The following is a 13,607-nucleotide window of genomic DNA, read 5'->3' as shown; positions in this document are numbered from 1 at the left end:
ATTGCCGTTCCAGGGTATGAAAGGAGTCCATAAACCTAGCCTCAAATGTATCCAAAGAAATTGTTTTTGCTTTAGCCAAATACAGATTTAAAATATAGATCTTCAGTGTGTATCAAACAAAAATTCAAGGGCAGAGCACTTAAAGACCAGGAAGCTAGAAACCCTCTCCCCACTCACATGTGTGCACATGCATTCACACACACACACACACACACACACACACACACACACACACACAGCTGCTTCTGGTAAGGCCCCTAACAGGAATACCAGGATGTAATAAACAATTTTACCAAGGATTTCTGTGTGTCTTGCTGAAGTGACCAAGGACTATCCTGTTCACAGTAAAGGAGGTTCAAGCCAAGGGCCTGCTGCCCATCCCCCTGTATCAGCAATAGGGACTGGTCTATGTGGCTGTTTCGTCATTGGTTTGGGGAATCCTGCTCATGGAGGGACAGTGGTTTTTGTCTTTCTTCTCCTACTTGAGAAGAAACTGGGGAGAAATGGTTAACCCTGCATGCATGTATGAGCTTTCCCCCCTGGCAGAGCAAAGCAGAAGGCAAAACAGAGGGTCCGGGACACATGCTCCTTCAGCATCTGACACTGATCACTGCAAGGGTAAAAAGCTGACTGTTTCGGCCACAGTCTGGCTTCAAGTTTGTCCCTTAAGTTAGGGGGAAGAGTTTCAAAAAGGAAGCTACTTGTTGTCTAATTTAAAAGTTAGTTTAGGTCTTTGCTTCGGAGATGGGGTAAAAAGAAAAAAGCCAAATAAATGTAATTAAGGAGATAGAACAACACTCTTTTTCCTCTTCTGGAGAATGCAGGAAAGGAGGTTAAGTTTGTTTGGAAATCCAAGCTATCAAATTTTTGATTTAGTAATCCTACCCCTGGGAACTTATTCCAAGGACAGACGTCAAAAGAACAAATGCTGTACGTACAAAATGATCTGTAGCAGTGTTATCTAGGAGAGCAAAAACTGAAAACACCCCAGGATATCCCAAAACAGGCTGATCAAGCAAATTATGGCACATCAAATAAGTGACACTGTCCCCAGCTATTAAAATCACACTTACGAAGGTAAAATCAACACAATTTTAGAAAAATACTAAGGAAAGCATTGAACATAAGATGTGCATATTAAAATGATAAAAATAAAACACACATGCATATGAACAGTTATTAGAAGGAAACATGGAGAATCAAGGTGATCAGGTAACATTACAATAGGTAGACTTAAAAATTCCTCATAGACTATTGTAAAAATTACTTAGTAAGTTCAACTCCATTTGCTAGAAGTTCTGAGGCTTAGCAAATATTTCAGAGAAACAAATTTCTGGGAATCAAACAAGCAGGACTGAGGAGGGCTAATGTGTCTGCCCTCTTTCCGGATAACAAAAAGCCTACACGAATGTTTGGGGTAAGTCTGCATTTTCAGTTAAAGATTATCCAGAAACAACATAACATCCTCTTTCCCAAAACAAGCTGTGTTTGAGGGAATTTGAGGGAGAGGGTTCGTGACCTTTACTTATCTTACGCAAGCTGGCACCTCCGTGTGGAGGGCTGTGCTGTGTGGGGTGGCAGATACAGTCACATGAGCTCCCCACTCCCCACATATGCTGTCACTGTTTGTGGAACATTTTACAAGGATAGGCCTCTGGGAACGCAGCAGGTTGGTTCTCATTCTGATCTCAGTGTGAAGCACGGGCATTTCTGCCCCTGGGAATCTAGGATGGGCATCACGCCATGCTTCCTGACACTTTTCCTTCCAAAAGTTAAGAGTCAGGGCCACCAACGTCACCTTAGGAGGGGCCACACAACTGTGCACCTCTTATGATTGAGTCCACAGAGGGGGGCATCTCAGTCATCATCCTGTCCCTAGAATCTGTCCCTCTAGCGTGGCACCCAGGAAGACCTCAATTAATGTCTGTGGGTTAATAATGACCCAAATGCAAAGCAGAGGGAATTAAAACAAGAATGGGGACATCACCAGAAATGCTGAAGCATCGGCAAACAGTACTTTCTGAATTGTATCCCAGGTGATGTTGTCAAGATGTGTTCCCTGCCCAGGCTGGGCTCACCACCTTAGGGGAGGCTGTGCTACTACAAGGCAGGGCAGTAGACAATACAAGGAGACCCTGGAGGGATGGCTAGGCCACCACCACCACCACCACCAGGACCACAAACCACACTGAAAAGAAAATGTAAAGCACCACTGAAACCTGAAACCACCACTCCAACCTGTCAAACCCAACAGGATAGCAACACTAAGAGAAGGCAGGAAAAACCCAGTGAGGTGAAAGCATGGTTTGCAAGCAAGATGAGTGACAGAGCACGCAGTTAGAGCAGCCCACGTCTTGGCCAGCACGCTTGGAAGCACATCCAAGCCGAGCCTCTGCTCTAGAGCCATCGGGGCGATCGTTCTGCGATTAGAGCCCTTGGAGACATCCACACTTCGTACACCTGTGAGTCTATGCATGTTGGTGACTCAGGGAATTCTGTAACACCAAGAATGTGGCAGCCTGCACCTTAGGCTCTCCCGCCTTTGCCGGCAGCCTCCCCTCAGCAGCGCCTCCATCCCTTACGCGGTACTTGTGGAATTTTCATACCACCGGGGCTGACTGGAAGTTACCATTATTTGGATTTTAGAGTTGAGTATAGGGAAAAACAATCAACCAAAACAGAAGTTGGAAGTCAGGTGCAACAAAGTGATCACGGCCTGGAACCACCTCAGATTCCTTTTGAGACAAACAGTTTCTTTTGGGATCTATAGCTTCCAAAGACAGAGTCATTACCCTTCATCAACAGGAGGAGAGACCAGACAGATTCCCACTTCTGCATGCCCCTACCCTGCCCAGAATGAAATCAGACCTCCAGGGCTGGGGGCGGGGACACCTACAGAATACAGAGGGAACCTACATCACCATGGATTCGGAGAGATAACAAGGAAGAGAGAGTATTACTACCCCCACCGCACACACACAACAAAATCGCCATGTATTACACATTGTTCTTTCAGATCAGAAAGTAAGGAAATCCTACCATCTCGTCCTGCGTAGGGTCATTGTCAAAGATCTTCATAGGTGGAGGGAGGGGGGTGTGTGACTCTTCATCTGGCTCATCTTCACCCCATCCTTTCTTGTTCTTCTAGAACAAAAGAGCAGTATTAGTCATACAGTCATATGTATCATATAGTTAAAGACATCAATGGTTCAGGACTTAGAATTTTTTAAAAAGCAACATGTAAGATCTCCTTTCTCAATACATCCCTATTTTTTCAGCCTCACTACCCTCCTCTGTGGAATGGGTACACCTTCTTATCTCAAAGGACAGGGAGGTTCAAATAGGGACACACACACACACACACACACACGAGAAACATCTACCTCATTGATTAGCCAGGAAAAGAAAAAGCTGAGAGTGGTCAGAGAGAGCCTGACTTTTTAAGCTTTTGAAGGACTATTAAACCACAATCTGAATATCACCAGGCTCTACTGTCATTCTCAGAAGGAGAAAGGGCAGATAGCATGGAATTACAAAGAGAGTCTGGTTACACAGCAGGAAGAATTGCTTAGCTACATCAGGGACTAGAGTGGGTTTGCCAGAAAAAAAAAAATAGCTCTCATTCTCTCAACTAAAACATACCCACTGTATTTTAATTACAGAATCTCAGCTCTGAAAGGGACTTCAGAGGTCACCTGGTCTGACCTCTGGGCTAACACAGGGACCTCTCCGACTGCTTTGTGAGGTCATGTGGTATCCCCACCCCTTCTAGCACAGGTGTCCATTCGCTTTCATGACAGCCTACCTCATCACTGGTTGACCCCCATTAAAGTCACTCTTTGAGCTGAAACCTTGCCTTCTGTAAACCTTCACCTGTTACTCATAATTCTCCCGTCTGGAGCAACATGGAGTTGTCCATTCCCTTTCATATGTGGCACTGCTCTAGATACTTGAAAACAGCTATAATCTCTCAGCTTTTATTCTTATTCTCAACTAGCAGGTTTTGATGTAGTCCTTAGTAGAGGTAGGGGATTAGGTGACCAGATGACTCCCTTTAGGCCCACGCCCCTATCTCCAAATCTGGCAAGATGTTGGCTATCTGCTGGAAATTCTATGTGCCAGTCTCTGAATTGGTCACACATCAGACTGGCAAGGTCTTGTTAGTACAAAAGCTCAGATCACTTGGGTTCAAGAACACAAACTCCTGGGGACTAGAGACTGGCTGGTTTACAGAACCCACGGAAGGATGCCTCACAAGGTTCCAGGAAGGATGTATATCAGAAGCCCCCTCCTGAGGGAGGCTCCAGGGCCACGTGGAAGTACCTCATCTGCACTGTCTCCCTGAGGGGTCGTCTCATCCCCAGGCTTGGGAGATCCCAGGTCGAAGCTCTTCCGGCCATCTCGTACTTTCTTCTGCTTCTTGATGTTTCCATCTGCTTTCCCGCTGTTGAGCCGGCGCACGGGGCTCGTCAGCCACTTCTTAAGGGTGTTAGTAGAACGCTTGGGACCGGGGGAGCTGTGGATGGAGTTCAGGGAGGGCTGAGACTGCAGGTTGGCCACTGACTCAGACTTGCCTCCGTTTTCACTTGAGGAATGGGAGTATGCATCTGAGGAGAAAGAACAGACAGACATGGCCATGTCAGAGGCAGTTAAGGGAGCTGGCTGGCCTGGGAGTAAGACAACTTCATCCTCAGGAAGCTAGGATACAAGGCAGAATGTCAAGGCCAGCTGCAGACCCTGGTCAAGGCAACCCTCTCTAGAGGGTAGTAACAGCTGACATCAATTTTTAATGTGCAAGGCACTGCTCCAGGTTCTGTGGATATAGGAGTGAAGAGAAGACAAAGAATCCTACCTTCATTGAAATAAAATTAAAATCCTAAGCAAGAATCACCAACCAAAAACAATGTCATGGAGCACCTATTAGGTAATGCATTTTAAAGACGTATAAGACGTAGGTTTTATTTTCAAAGACTTCTTATCTAGCTACACACACACACACACACACACACACACACACACACACAGAGTGTGTGAAAGAAGAGTGAAAGAGCAAGATGGAGCATGTAAAATAAAGACAAATTCACAAAGTGGTATGTGATTAATTGCCACAGGGCTGGTATGGACTTCAGGCGATAAGCTAGCAGAGTTCAGAGGAAGGTCAGATCAGTGTAGGCGGGATTGGTCTGAATTGGCTTAACGAAGGGGAGAAGGAATTTCAAAAGGGGGAGACAGCAGGAACAAAAGCACAGAGGTACGAATATTGAAAAGTAAGTGAACACAGCCCAAATAAGTAGATCCTCTGAATGAAATAAAGATTTGACGGAGAAGGAGAAACTGGATAGAAAGTATTAGTGAGGTCATTTAATAATCAAATAGTGTGTGACCTTTACTATGAGACACAATAAAAGGGTTTATAAAGGACACAATAAAAAGGGTTTTTTTTGTTTGTTTGTTAATTCATCTGGTAACTATAGACAGCATAGCCCTGGGAAGGAGGAGTCAGAATCCAGACGGCCACACTGGGGCTGTGCACAGGGGTGCAGAGGAATGAATGTGAGGCACTCCAAAGCAAGAAGTGTCTGGATGACAAATCAAAGACAACTCACTTCTCTGCATGCTGCTGCTTCTCACTGCAAAAATGGTCTTGGGAGAATACCTGACCCGCTCTGCCTTGACCCCTGATGGGCCCACTGCCCCGGTGCCAGTTCGCATACTGATATTTAAACCAAACACATGACTAGGTATAGAAACAAATGACTGAAGTGGTTTTTTATACCTACTCCTCTCAAAGACGGAATCATCTTTTCCTATAACGACTTTATCCTAGACCCAGCCTGGAGGACTAATCTGGCTTTAGAGGCCTTCTGGCCTAGACGTAGCCGACAGAGAAGAAACAAAATCCCATAAGAAGGTGAATGAATCCTTTTTGCCAATAGAAAGCTGCCTCCAGCTTCTACAACTGGCTGACCTTGAGGGCTGCAAGCTCAGGATCTTGACCCTGCGGGGATCTTCTTCAACGCTGCTAGAGTTTTGTGTGTACTTTGGAAAACAACACCTGAGCGTTTGCATCTAGTAGCACAAAAATTGAGGTCCTAAAGTCCCCTGGTATAAAGGATAATATACAGGATTGCTCTGCTCAGGGAACATTTGGGATCCGCTGACTTGGTTGGCGTCCCTTTAAGGACGAAGTTGTAATCTTATCTCAGGGAATTCCTTGCTGGCTGTGGTCCTGGGTATGTTGACATTATTTCTGAAGTGTTTGGTATGGCTCAAACTCCTGTTCTCAGAAGCCTGAGTGATACACATCTCCCCAGGGCTGGTAGTGGAACCAGGCCTTTCTGTTATCTTTCTGCTGATAAGCTGCAAAAGCTTTTCATTCACCAGACCCCTGTGATAGCACATGGCTCTATGAAACCAAGCCTTCAAAAACTTAATCAGCACATACTGTGTCAGCAGAACTAGAGGCCCAATCACATTAACCGTGCCTTGTGTTACTAGGCAGGGTAGGCAGCTCTCCAGGTTCCCTATTCCATCGCAAAGCATAGCGTGACTTCGAGATTCATAAATGCAAATGTTGATGGACTGTCCTTCCCCACTGTCCTGTGGCTCTGCCTTGGTGCATTCTGTACAAATGCTCACAGGAGTCCAGGTTAACAATCAAGTGTACTCTCACTTTTGTTGTTTCAAGTTTACTCTGTGTAAACAATTAGGGCCATTCAACCACAGCCCACATACAAGAGAAGTCACGTGTCGGAAGCAATCCATAATTCACTGTTAGGGTCCTAAATGGAGACAGGACCGTTTCTAAATTACTTTGTCTCTTGTTTGTTCCTGTTTTTATTTTCTGGTTTTGATATCATTGACATATAACATGGTATTAGTCCAAAGCGTACATCAATGACTTGATACTTGTATCTGTTGTGAAATGATCACAATAAATCTAGTTAACACCCACCATCTCATATACTTACCTTTGTGTGTGTGTGTGATGAGAATTTTTACTAAATTACTTTGAATGCATGATTATAAAGAATGTGGCACGGGCGCCTGGGTGGCTCAGTTGGTTAAGCATGAGACTTCAGCTCAGGTCATGATCTCATAGCTCCTGACTTCAAGTCCTACATTGTGTTCTCTGCTGACAGCTCAGAGCCTGGAACCTATTTTGGATCCTGTGTCTCCCTCTCTCTCTGCCCCTTCCCCATTCACTTTCTGTCTCTCTCTTTCTCTCTCAAAAATAAATAAACATGTAAAAAAAAATTAAAAAAGAATGTGGCACGATTTAGAAAATTTGTACTTACTTTATTACGGCTTTAAAGAATAATTGGCATGCTATGTTCACCCCATCTTTGGAAGATGTCTACAATTAGCAGACAATGGAGATTTTATTCTAGTACCTTTCCAGGCACAAAAGTTAAGTGACTGATTTGTAACAGCTGCAACAATAAGACTGTTATTGAACCATTCCAAGCTAAGGGAGGTGCTATTTATTAGGATTCTGGTCATAGGAAACAGAAAATCAGAGTTTTTCAGGAAACCAAGGCTCATAGTTGGTTAAGTGGCAGACAGGCAAGACTTAAATCCTGATCTGACTCCACTGCACGTATATTCATCTTATTCCTACATCTGTATTCACTCCATGTATCCCTTTAGCCTCATAATGATTGTAAAAGGAACATCAAGCTGCTATGTCTATTTAACATTTCAAACATACATTTATACATGATTTATACAAGTTATACAATTGCAATGCTGAAAACTGTCTAATTTTACAGATAAAGCAATGAAGGTTTAAATATGAGAAATCCACGGTCGCAAATGAGTTGATCACAAAGCTAGGACCAGAAGTCAGGCATCGCTACATCTGCCCCAGGACTCTGAACCAGTGCTTCCTCTCCGGCCCTGCGGCATAGAAGGGGTCTGTAGGGCTAATATCTGGTTTTAAGTCACAAGGAAAACAAATGTGTCCCTGGGCATTGTACGTAATTAAGTTCCCCAGATGTTCCAGTATGTTCAACTTAGCTTTCTGGATCAGGAAAAAGTCGCATTCTGAGGCTGATTTTACTATGAGACATTTTTAAGATAGATAAAAATGTAGAAAAAATGTAACATCCAGGTACCCACCATCTAGGTATGATAAATGTAAATACGTTTTGCCATATTTCCTTCAGCTTTTTAAAAAAAGAAAATACTGTGTATACAGTTGAAGCTTTTAAATTTTTTCCCACGTGTTCACAGTCACACCCACCACTTTCCCTTCCCTTCTCAAGTTGGTGTGCATCTTTCCCGTCCATGTAGTTAGCCATTTACTTTGTATGGGAATCCAGTGTTCTTTATATTATCCTAATATGTCATTTTTCAACATACTCATTAATTCAAAATTATCTGAGATTTATCCATGTTCAGTCATGTAGATCTAGTTCATTGATTTTAATTGTTGAATAATATTCTTTCACAGGACATATTGTGGAGCTTGTAACACATTTTCCTAATGATGGATACTGAGGATGTTCACACACGCACACTCATTTTAAGCAGTCCGGTACAGGTCTCTGTAGATTTGTGAGAATTCCTCCAGGGCAGTGCTTTCCAAACTACTCGTGGTCAGGGAGTCAAGGATCTACTTTTCTTATTTCCAATCTGTTTCAGACCAATACTTTTATAAAATACAAAATCATACTCTTCGATGTGGTGGAAGTGTCAGATTGCTATAAAAGCTTCTAAATGCTTATTCCCATTTCTGTACTTACCTCTCTGTGGACTGGAAACAAAGGGCTGACAAACCTTTACCACGTACAGATCATTCACTGAGGAGAACACACCTTGCTCTCAACTTTACAGCATCCAGAGCATGTATGTCAAGGTGGACTGGCTGGGCTTTAGAGAAGACACCTCACCACCTTCACTAGGTACTTCCAGATTGCACCCTGATTTACTCCCACCAACACTGCACGGAACCTCTCATCTTCTGGAAATCATCAACAAAATGAAAAGGCAATCTACCAAGTGGGAGAAAAATTTACTAATCGTGTATCTGATGAGAGGTTAATATCCAAAATATATAAAGGACTCATAGAACTCAATAGCAAACAATCTGATTAAAAAAATGGGCAGAGGATGTGAATAGACCTTTTTCCAAACGGGACCTACAGACGGTCGGCAGGTACGTGAAAAGATGCTCAACATCACTCATTATCAGAGAAATGCAAATCAAAATCACAATGAGATGCTACCTCACACCTGTTACAATGGTTATTACCAAAAAGATAAGAGATCATGAGTGTTGGGTGAGAATGTGGAGAAAGGAAACTCTTGTGCACTGTTGGTGGGAATGCAAACTAGTGCAGCCACTCTGGAAAACAGTATGGAGGTTCTTCAAAAAATTAAAAACAGAACTACCCTATGACCCAGAAATTCCACTTCTGGGTATTTATCTGAAAGAAATGAAAATACTCACAAAGATATTAAAACTCCTGTATTAATTGCAGCAGTATTCATAATACCCAAGACATAGAGGCAAACTAAGTGTCCATCAGAGGATGAATAGATTAAAAAAAAAATGTGTAAATGTACAGGGCTCCTGGGTGGCTCAGTCGGTTGAGGACCCAACTCTTGATTTCAGCTCAGGTCATGATCCCAGGGTTGTGGGATTGAGCCCCGTATTGGGCTCCATGCTGAGCATGAAGCCTGCTTGGGATTCCCTCCTTCCCTCCCTCTCCCTCTCTCCCCACCCCCCTTTGGCCCTCTCCCACTCTCTCATAAATAAATAAATAAATAAATAAATAAATAAATAAATAAATAACAAGAAAATGTGGTAAATGTATACATTGCAATATTATTTAGCCACAAAAAGTAAGGTGGATGAACCTTGAGGGCATTATGCTAAATGAAATAAGTCAGACAAAGAAAGACAAAGACCATATGACCTCACTTAATATGAGGAATCTAAGTAAAAAACCAAACAAACTTCAAACTCACAGATACAGAGAACATATTGTTGGTTGCTAGAGCTGGGGAAGGAGGGTACACAAAATGGGTGAAGGTTCAAAAGATACAAACTTCCAGTATAAAATAAATAAGTCATGGGGATATAATGTACAGCATGGTGACCATACTGAATAATGCTGTATTATATATTTGCAAGTTGCTGAGAGAATAAATCTTAAAAGTTCTCATCACAGGGAAAGAAAAAAAAAACCTTTTATGTGTGATGATGGATGCTAGGTAGACTGATTGTGGTGATCATTTCACGATACAAATACTGAATCATGATGTTGTACACCTGCAACTAATATAATGTTATATGTCAATTAGATCTTGATTTTTTTTTAAAAAAAGAAGAAAGGAAAAAAAGAAAAGAATTCTTATCTTCCTGCATTCCCCTTGATGATTCATTATGTACACTAGCATACAATTTTCCTCTGGAAAAATTAAATGTCTCCTTCCTACCCAAAAGCACATAGTTTAAGGAAACAAATTGAGATTAAAGTAAAATGTCTCAAGAAGTAATGAAAAGGTAAAAACCAGTGCCTCTAGGTTGGTAGGAAATGCATCTTATAATTGGTATCTTAGCCACAAACTGGGGAAATAGAAAACTTGTCAGGGCAATCCCTGAGGTTGAAGGTCCAACTTTTCACAGGCTCTGAGTGGGATAGCTTAGCTGATTGGTCATGGGAATATAAAGATACTAATGAAATCAAGAGAATCTAAATAAATAAACCGACAACCGATGCTTATCCTTCAGACTTGCACACTATTTGTTATCCCTACTTCCTTCAAATCCCAAGCCACCTCTCTGAACCATCTGATTTCCTCCTTAACACCTGACAGAAGACAGGCTGCATGGTCACACAACACATTCCAAAGCTTAGCCGATGACTAGAGAATTCTTGACCTCAACACTCATCTCCTAATGATCTTTTGTTGAAGTTGATGAAAAGAGAAACTCTGCTCGTATAATGTTCCTGCCTTGCTTGTATGACCTAAGAACAACCCACTGGTGCCTCATCATTGATTGCAACAAAGAGATGAGTTGGCTTCTGGCCCTTCTATGCCACTAACTAGGGGGCAGACACTGGGACAGATTAGACAGGATGCACTCAAAGCCTGGCTCCACCACTGGCCAGCTGTGTGACTCTGTTCCATTTACTTAACCTCTCTGTATCTCAGTTTCCTCATCAGTGACTGAAGATAATATTAGTATCTACCCTATAGGGTTGCCATTAAGATTAAGGAGTTAATGTTTGTAAAGTGTTTAGAACACTTTAAACCCATAGAAGCACGATAGAAGTTAAATAAAAATTAATAAAACCATAAAAAGCTCCCCTAAGTCCATGACTGTGAGTTTATTCTCTATGTTCCTTCATTCTATCTCATGGTCTTCTAAAGCTTAGACTAGATGATTTAAGGCCATTTTTACCCTTAAAGATTCATGCCTCCTGAAAGCAAAGAAACACTTAATGCTACCAGCTGCCATTCTGTGTCATTTTCCCCTTTTCACTTCAGGGAACCACTCTTGTCTGAGAATAAGGTGGCCATATCCTTGGGCTATGTGGCCATAGTTGTCCCCCTTTCCCACTATTTGGAAGTTTAAGCAGCACAGGTTATTATTTCCTGGAAGTGACATATGCCTCCTTTTATAGGGTGTCTCTTAGAATGGGAGCTTCAGATGGATTTTAGGGCCAATTGAACAACTCTTGATATTAGGGTCTCAAATACCATCGTGGGGTTAGAATAAGCATGTTAGTGTTATCGGTTTAAGCCTTTGGATAAGGACTCCATGATTTCATCACAGCAGCATGTTTTAAGCGGTACAGGAGATGAGGGCTGTCTGATATGAAGAGGAAAAGTGGAACGAAACCCATGAAAGCAGGCACAACTGAACACGTCCTAACAAATCCATTGTCTAGGTCAAACATGGTCCTTCCTTACTTGGATAGACCTTCATTAGCTACCAAAATAGAAGATAATTGTGTACAAAAGGATAGTAACTGAATATACTAGAAATGTGGTGGGGCACCTGGATGGCTCAGTTGGTTAGACGTCTGGCTCTTGATTTCAGCTCAGGTCATAAGCTCATGGTTCGTGAGTTCGGGCTCCCTGTTGGGCTCTGTGCTGCCTGCTTGGGCTTCTCTCTCTCCCTCTCTCCCTGCCCCTCCCTCCCCTCAAAATAAATAAATAAGCTTAAAAAAAAAGAAATGTGCTATATTTAATACAGCCATTTATAAATTCAGTTTCCTTTTTAAAAAGTTTCAACTCATATTTATTTCACTTTTATGTTACACCTTAAAAAAAAGCTTCTTCTACCGTTTATGGTCTGGTATAAAATTTGTAAAACTATTCTGAAAGCAGAATACATTTTGCACAAGCCATCACAGAATGCAAATGTAAGACATGTCAAAGGACTATGGCTGCCTCCATAGTACTGCATCCACTATTTCATTATTCTATGATTTTCTTCAATCATAAAATACTGATTCATCAGCCTTCTTCACACTGACCTCAAAGTAAGCTGAAAATAAAGGATTGAACCTCCTAGACAAAATGAGAAGAGAGTCCTATTACTCTTGAGGGGTTAGTATCCCCAAAGTCCAGGAACACTGTCCTCTAAAGGCCTAGGGTAGGCCTGCAGAGAGCATACGCATGTGTAAGGTCACCAAACCTTTCAGTGGACTGTGAGCACCCTGGGTGTGTAACCAACCCACTAAGCTGGCCAGCTGTTTTCTATACTGGCTTGAGGGATGGAAATGAAGAATCAACAACTCATTTTCAGTCCATTCTGCTGCAGTTCAGTGATGGTACTCAACCATATCCCAAAGGCTGGCTTTTTTTTTTTTTTGACATATTGTATTATTCAATTGCTAAAAGATAGGAAGTATAGTTGTTCTATATCAATCATACCTATTTTATCTAGATGGTCAATGAGTCTACAAATGTCCCTCTGGCATTTATAATAATCTACTGGAAGCTTTGATTCCAATGGCTGAAATCGGAAGAAAACGCAGACTCCTAAAATCCACCAGATATTTACAGAAGAGCCCTTTAACCCCCTGCTCTTCTGTCTTACTTGATTTCCAATGATACAGGAATAATTATAAACTCATCCTTGTTGCCTTCTGTGGCCTGAGCTATATAAGGCAAATGCATTTCATTACATCTGTTTGCAGTGATTAGATACCCAAACACTCCTGTTTTCTTTGGCTTTGCTATAAATAATTTGCTTAATATAAAAATTATAGAAGTATCATATATACATTTTTCTCACACTGGAAATTGCACATCTAGAGAAGGGGATGATGGGAAGGTCAAGGATAAAAATTCTTTGGGTAATAAATACATAAATCCAATTGTTTGTAAGCATGGAAACACAAAATCTACAGTAAATAGTAATATATCCCTCATGGCATAAGATGATGGCTCTGACAGGTCTTTTAGCGGAATGCTTTGAAAGCCAAACTCCTGGGTGCATATTTAGCTGAGGTCCTAAGGCTATGCATCACCAGTTCCTGGAATGACTGGCTTCCCAGCAAACCATTGCTTGGCCATTTGGTTGGCCATTTGGTTGGACTACTTGGTGCCAGAGGATGAAGAAAGCTACAGGCTACAGTGAC

General features: G+C 42.1%; 1 protein-coding gene across 23 annotated transcripts in view; it reads right to left on the bottom strand.

Moving 5' to 3' along the window:
• The window catches only part of KALRN (kalirin RhoGEF kinase), a 661,810-nt gene that overhangs the window by 69,546 nt on the left and 578,657 nt on the right, over positions 1 to 13,607 (bottom strand). For 17 of the 23 annotated variants that reach the window (XM_027061027.2, XM_027061029.2, XM_027061033.2 and 14 more), the window contains 2 exons: positions 4,324 to 4,607; positions 3,040 to 3,144 (listed from right to left, as the gene is read on the bottom strand). In XM_027061027.2, coding sequence (XP_026916828.1) covers positions 3,040 to 3,144; positions 4,324 to 4,607 — 389 coding nt within the window. The remainder of the gene's footprint in view (positions 1 to 3,039; positions 3,145 to 4,323; positions 4,608 to 13,607) is intronic. The other 6 variants (XM_027061030.2, XM_027061041.2, XM_053220958.1 and 3 more) reach the window with 1 other exon arrangement.

Source organism: Acinonyx jubatus, chromosome C2 (genome assembly GCF_027475565.1).
Source record: "Acinonyx jubatus isolate Ajub_Pintada_27869175 chromosome C2, VMU_Ajub_asm_v1.0, whole genome shotgun sequence".
Lineage (NCBI taxonomy): Eukaryota > Metazoa > Chordata > Mammalia > Carnivora > Felidae > Acinonyx > Acinonyx jubatus.
This window is presented reverse-complemented; position numbering and strand designations above follow the sequence as displayed.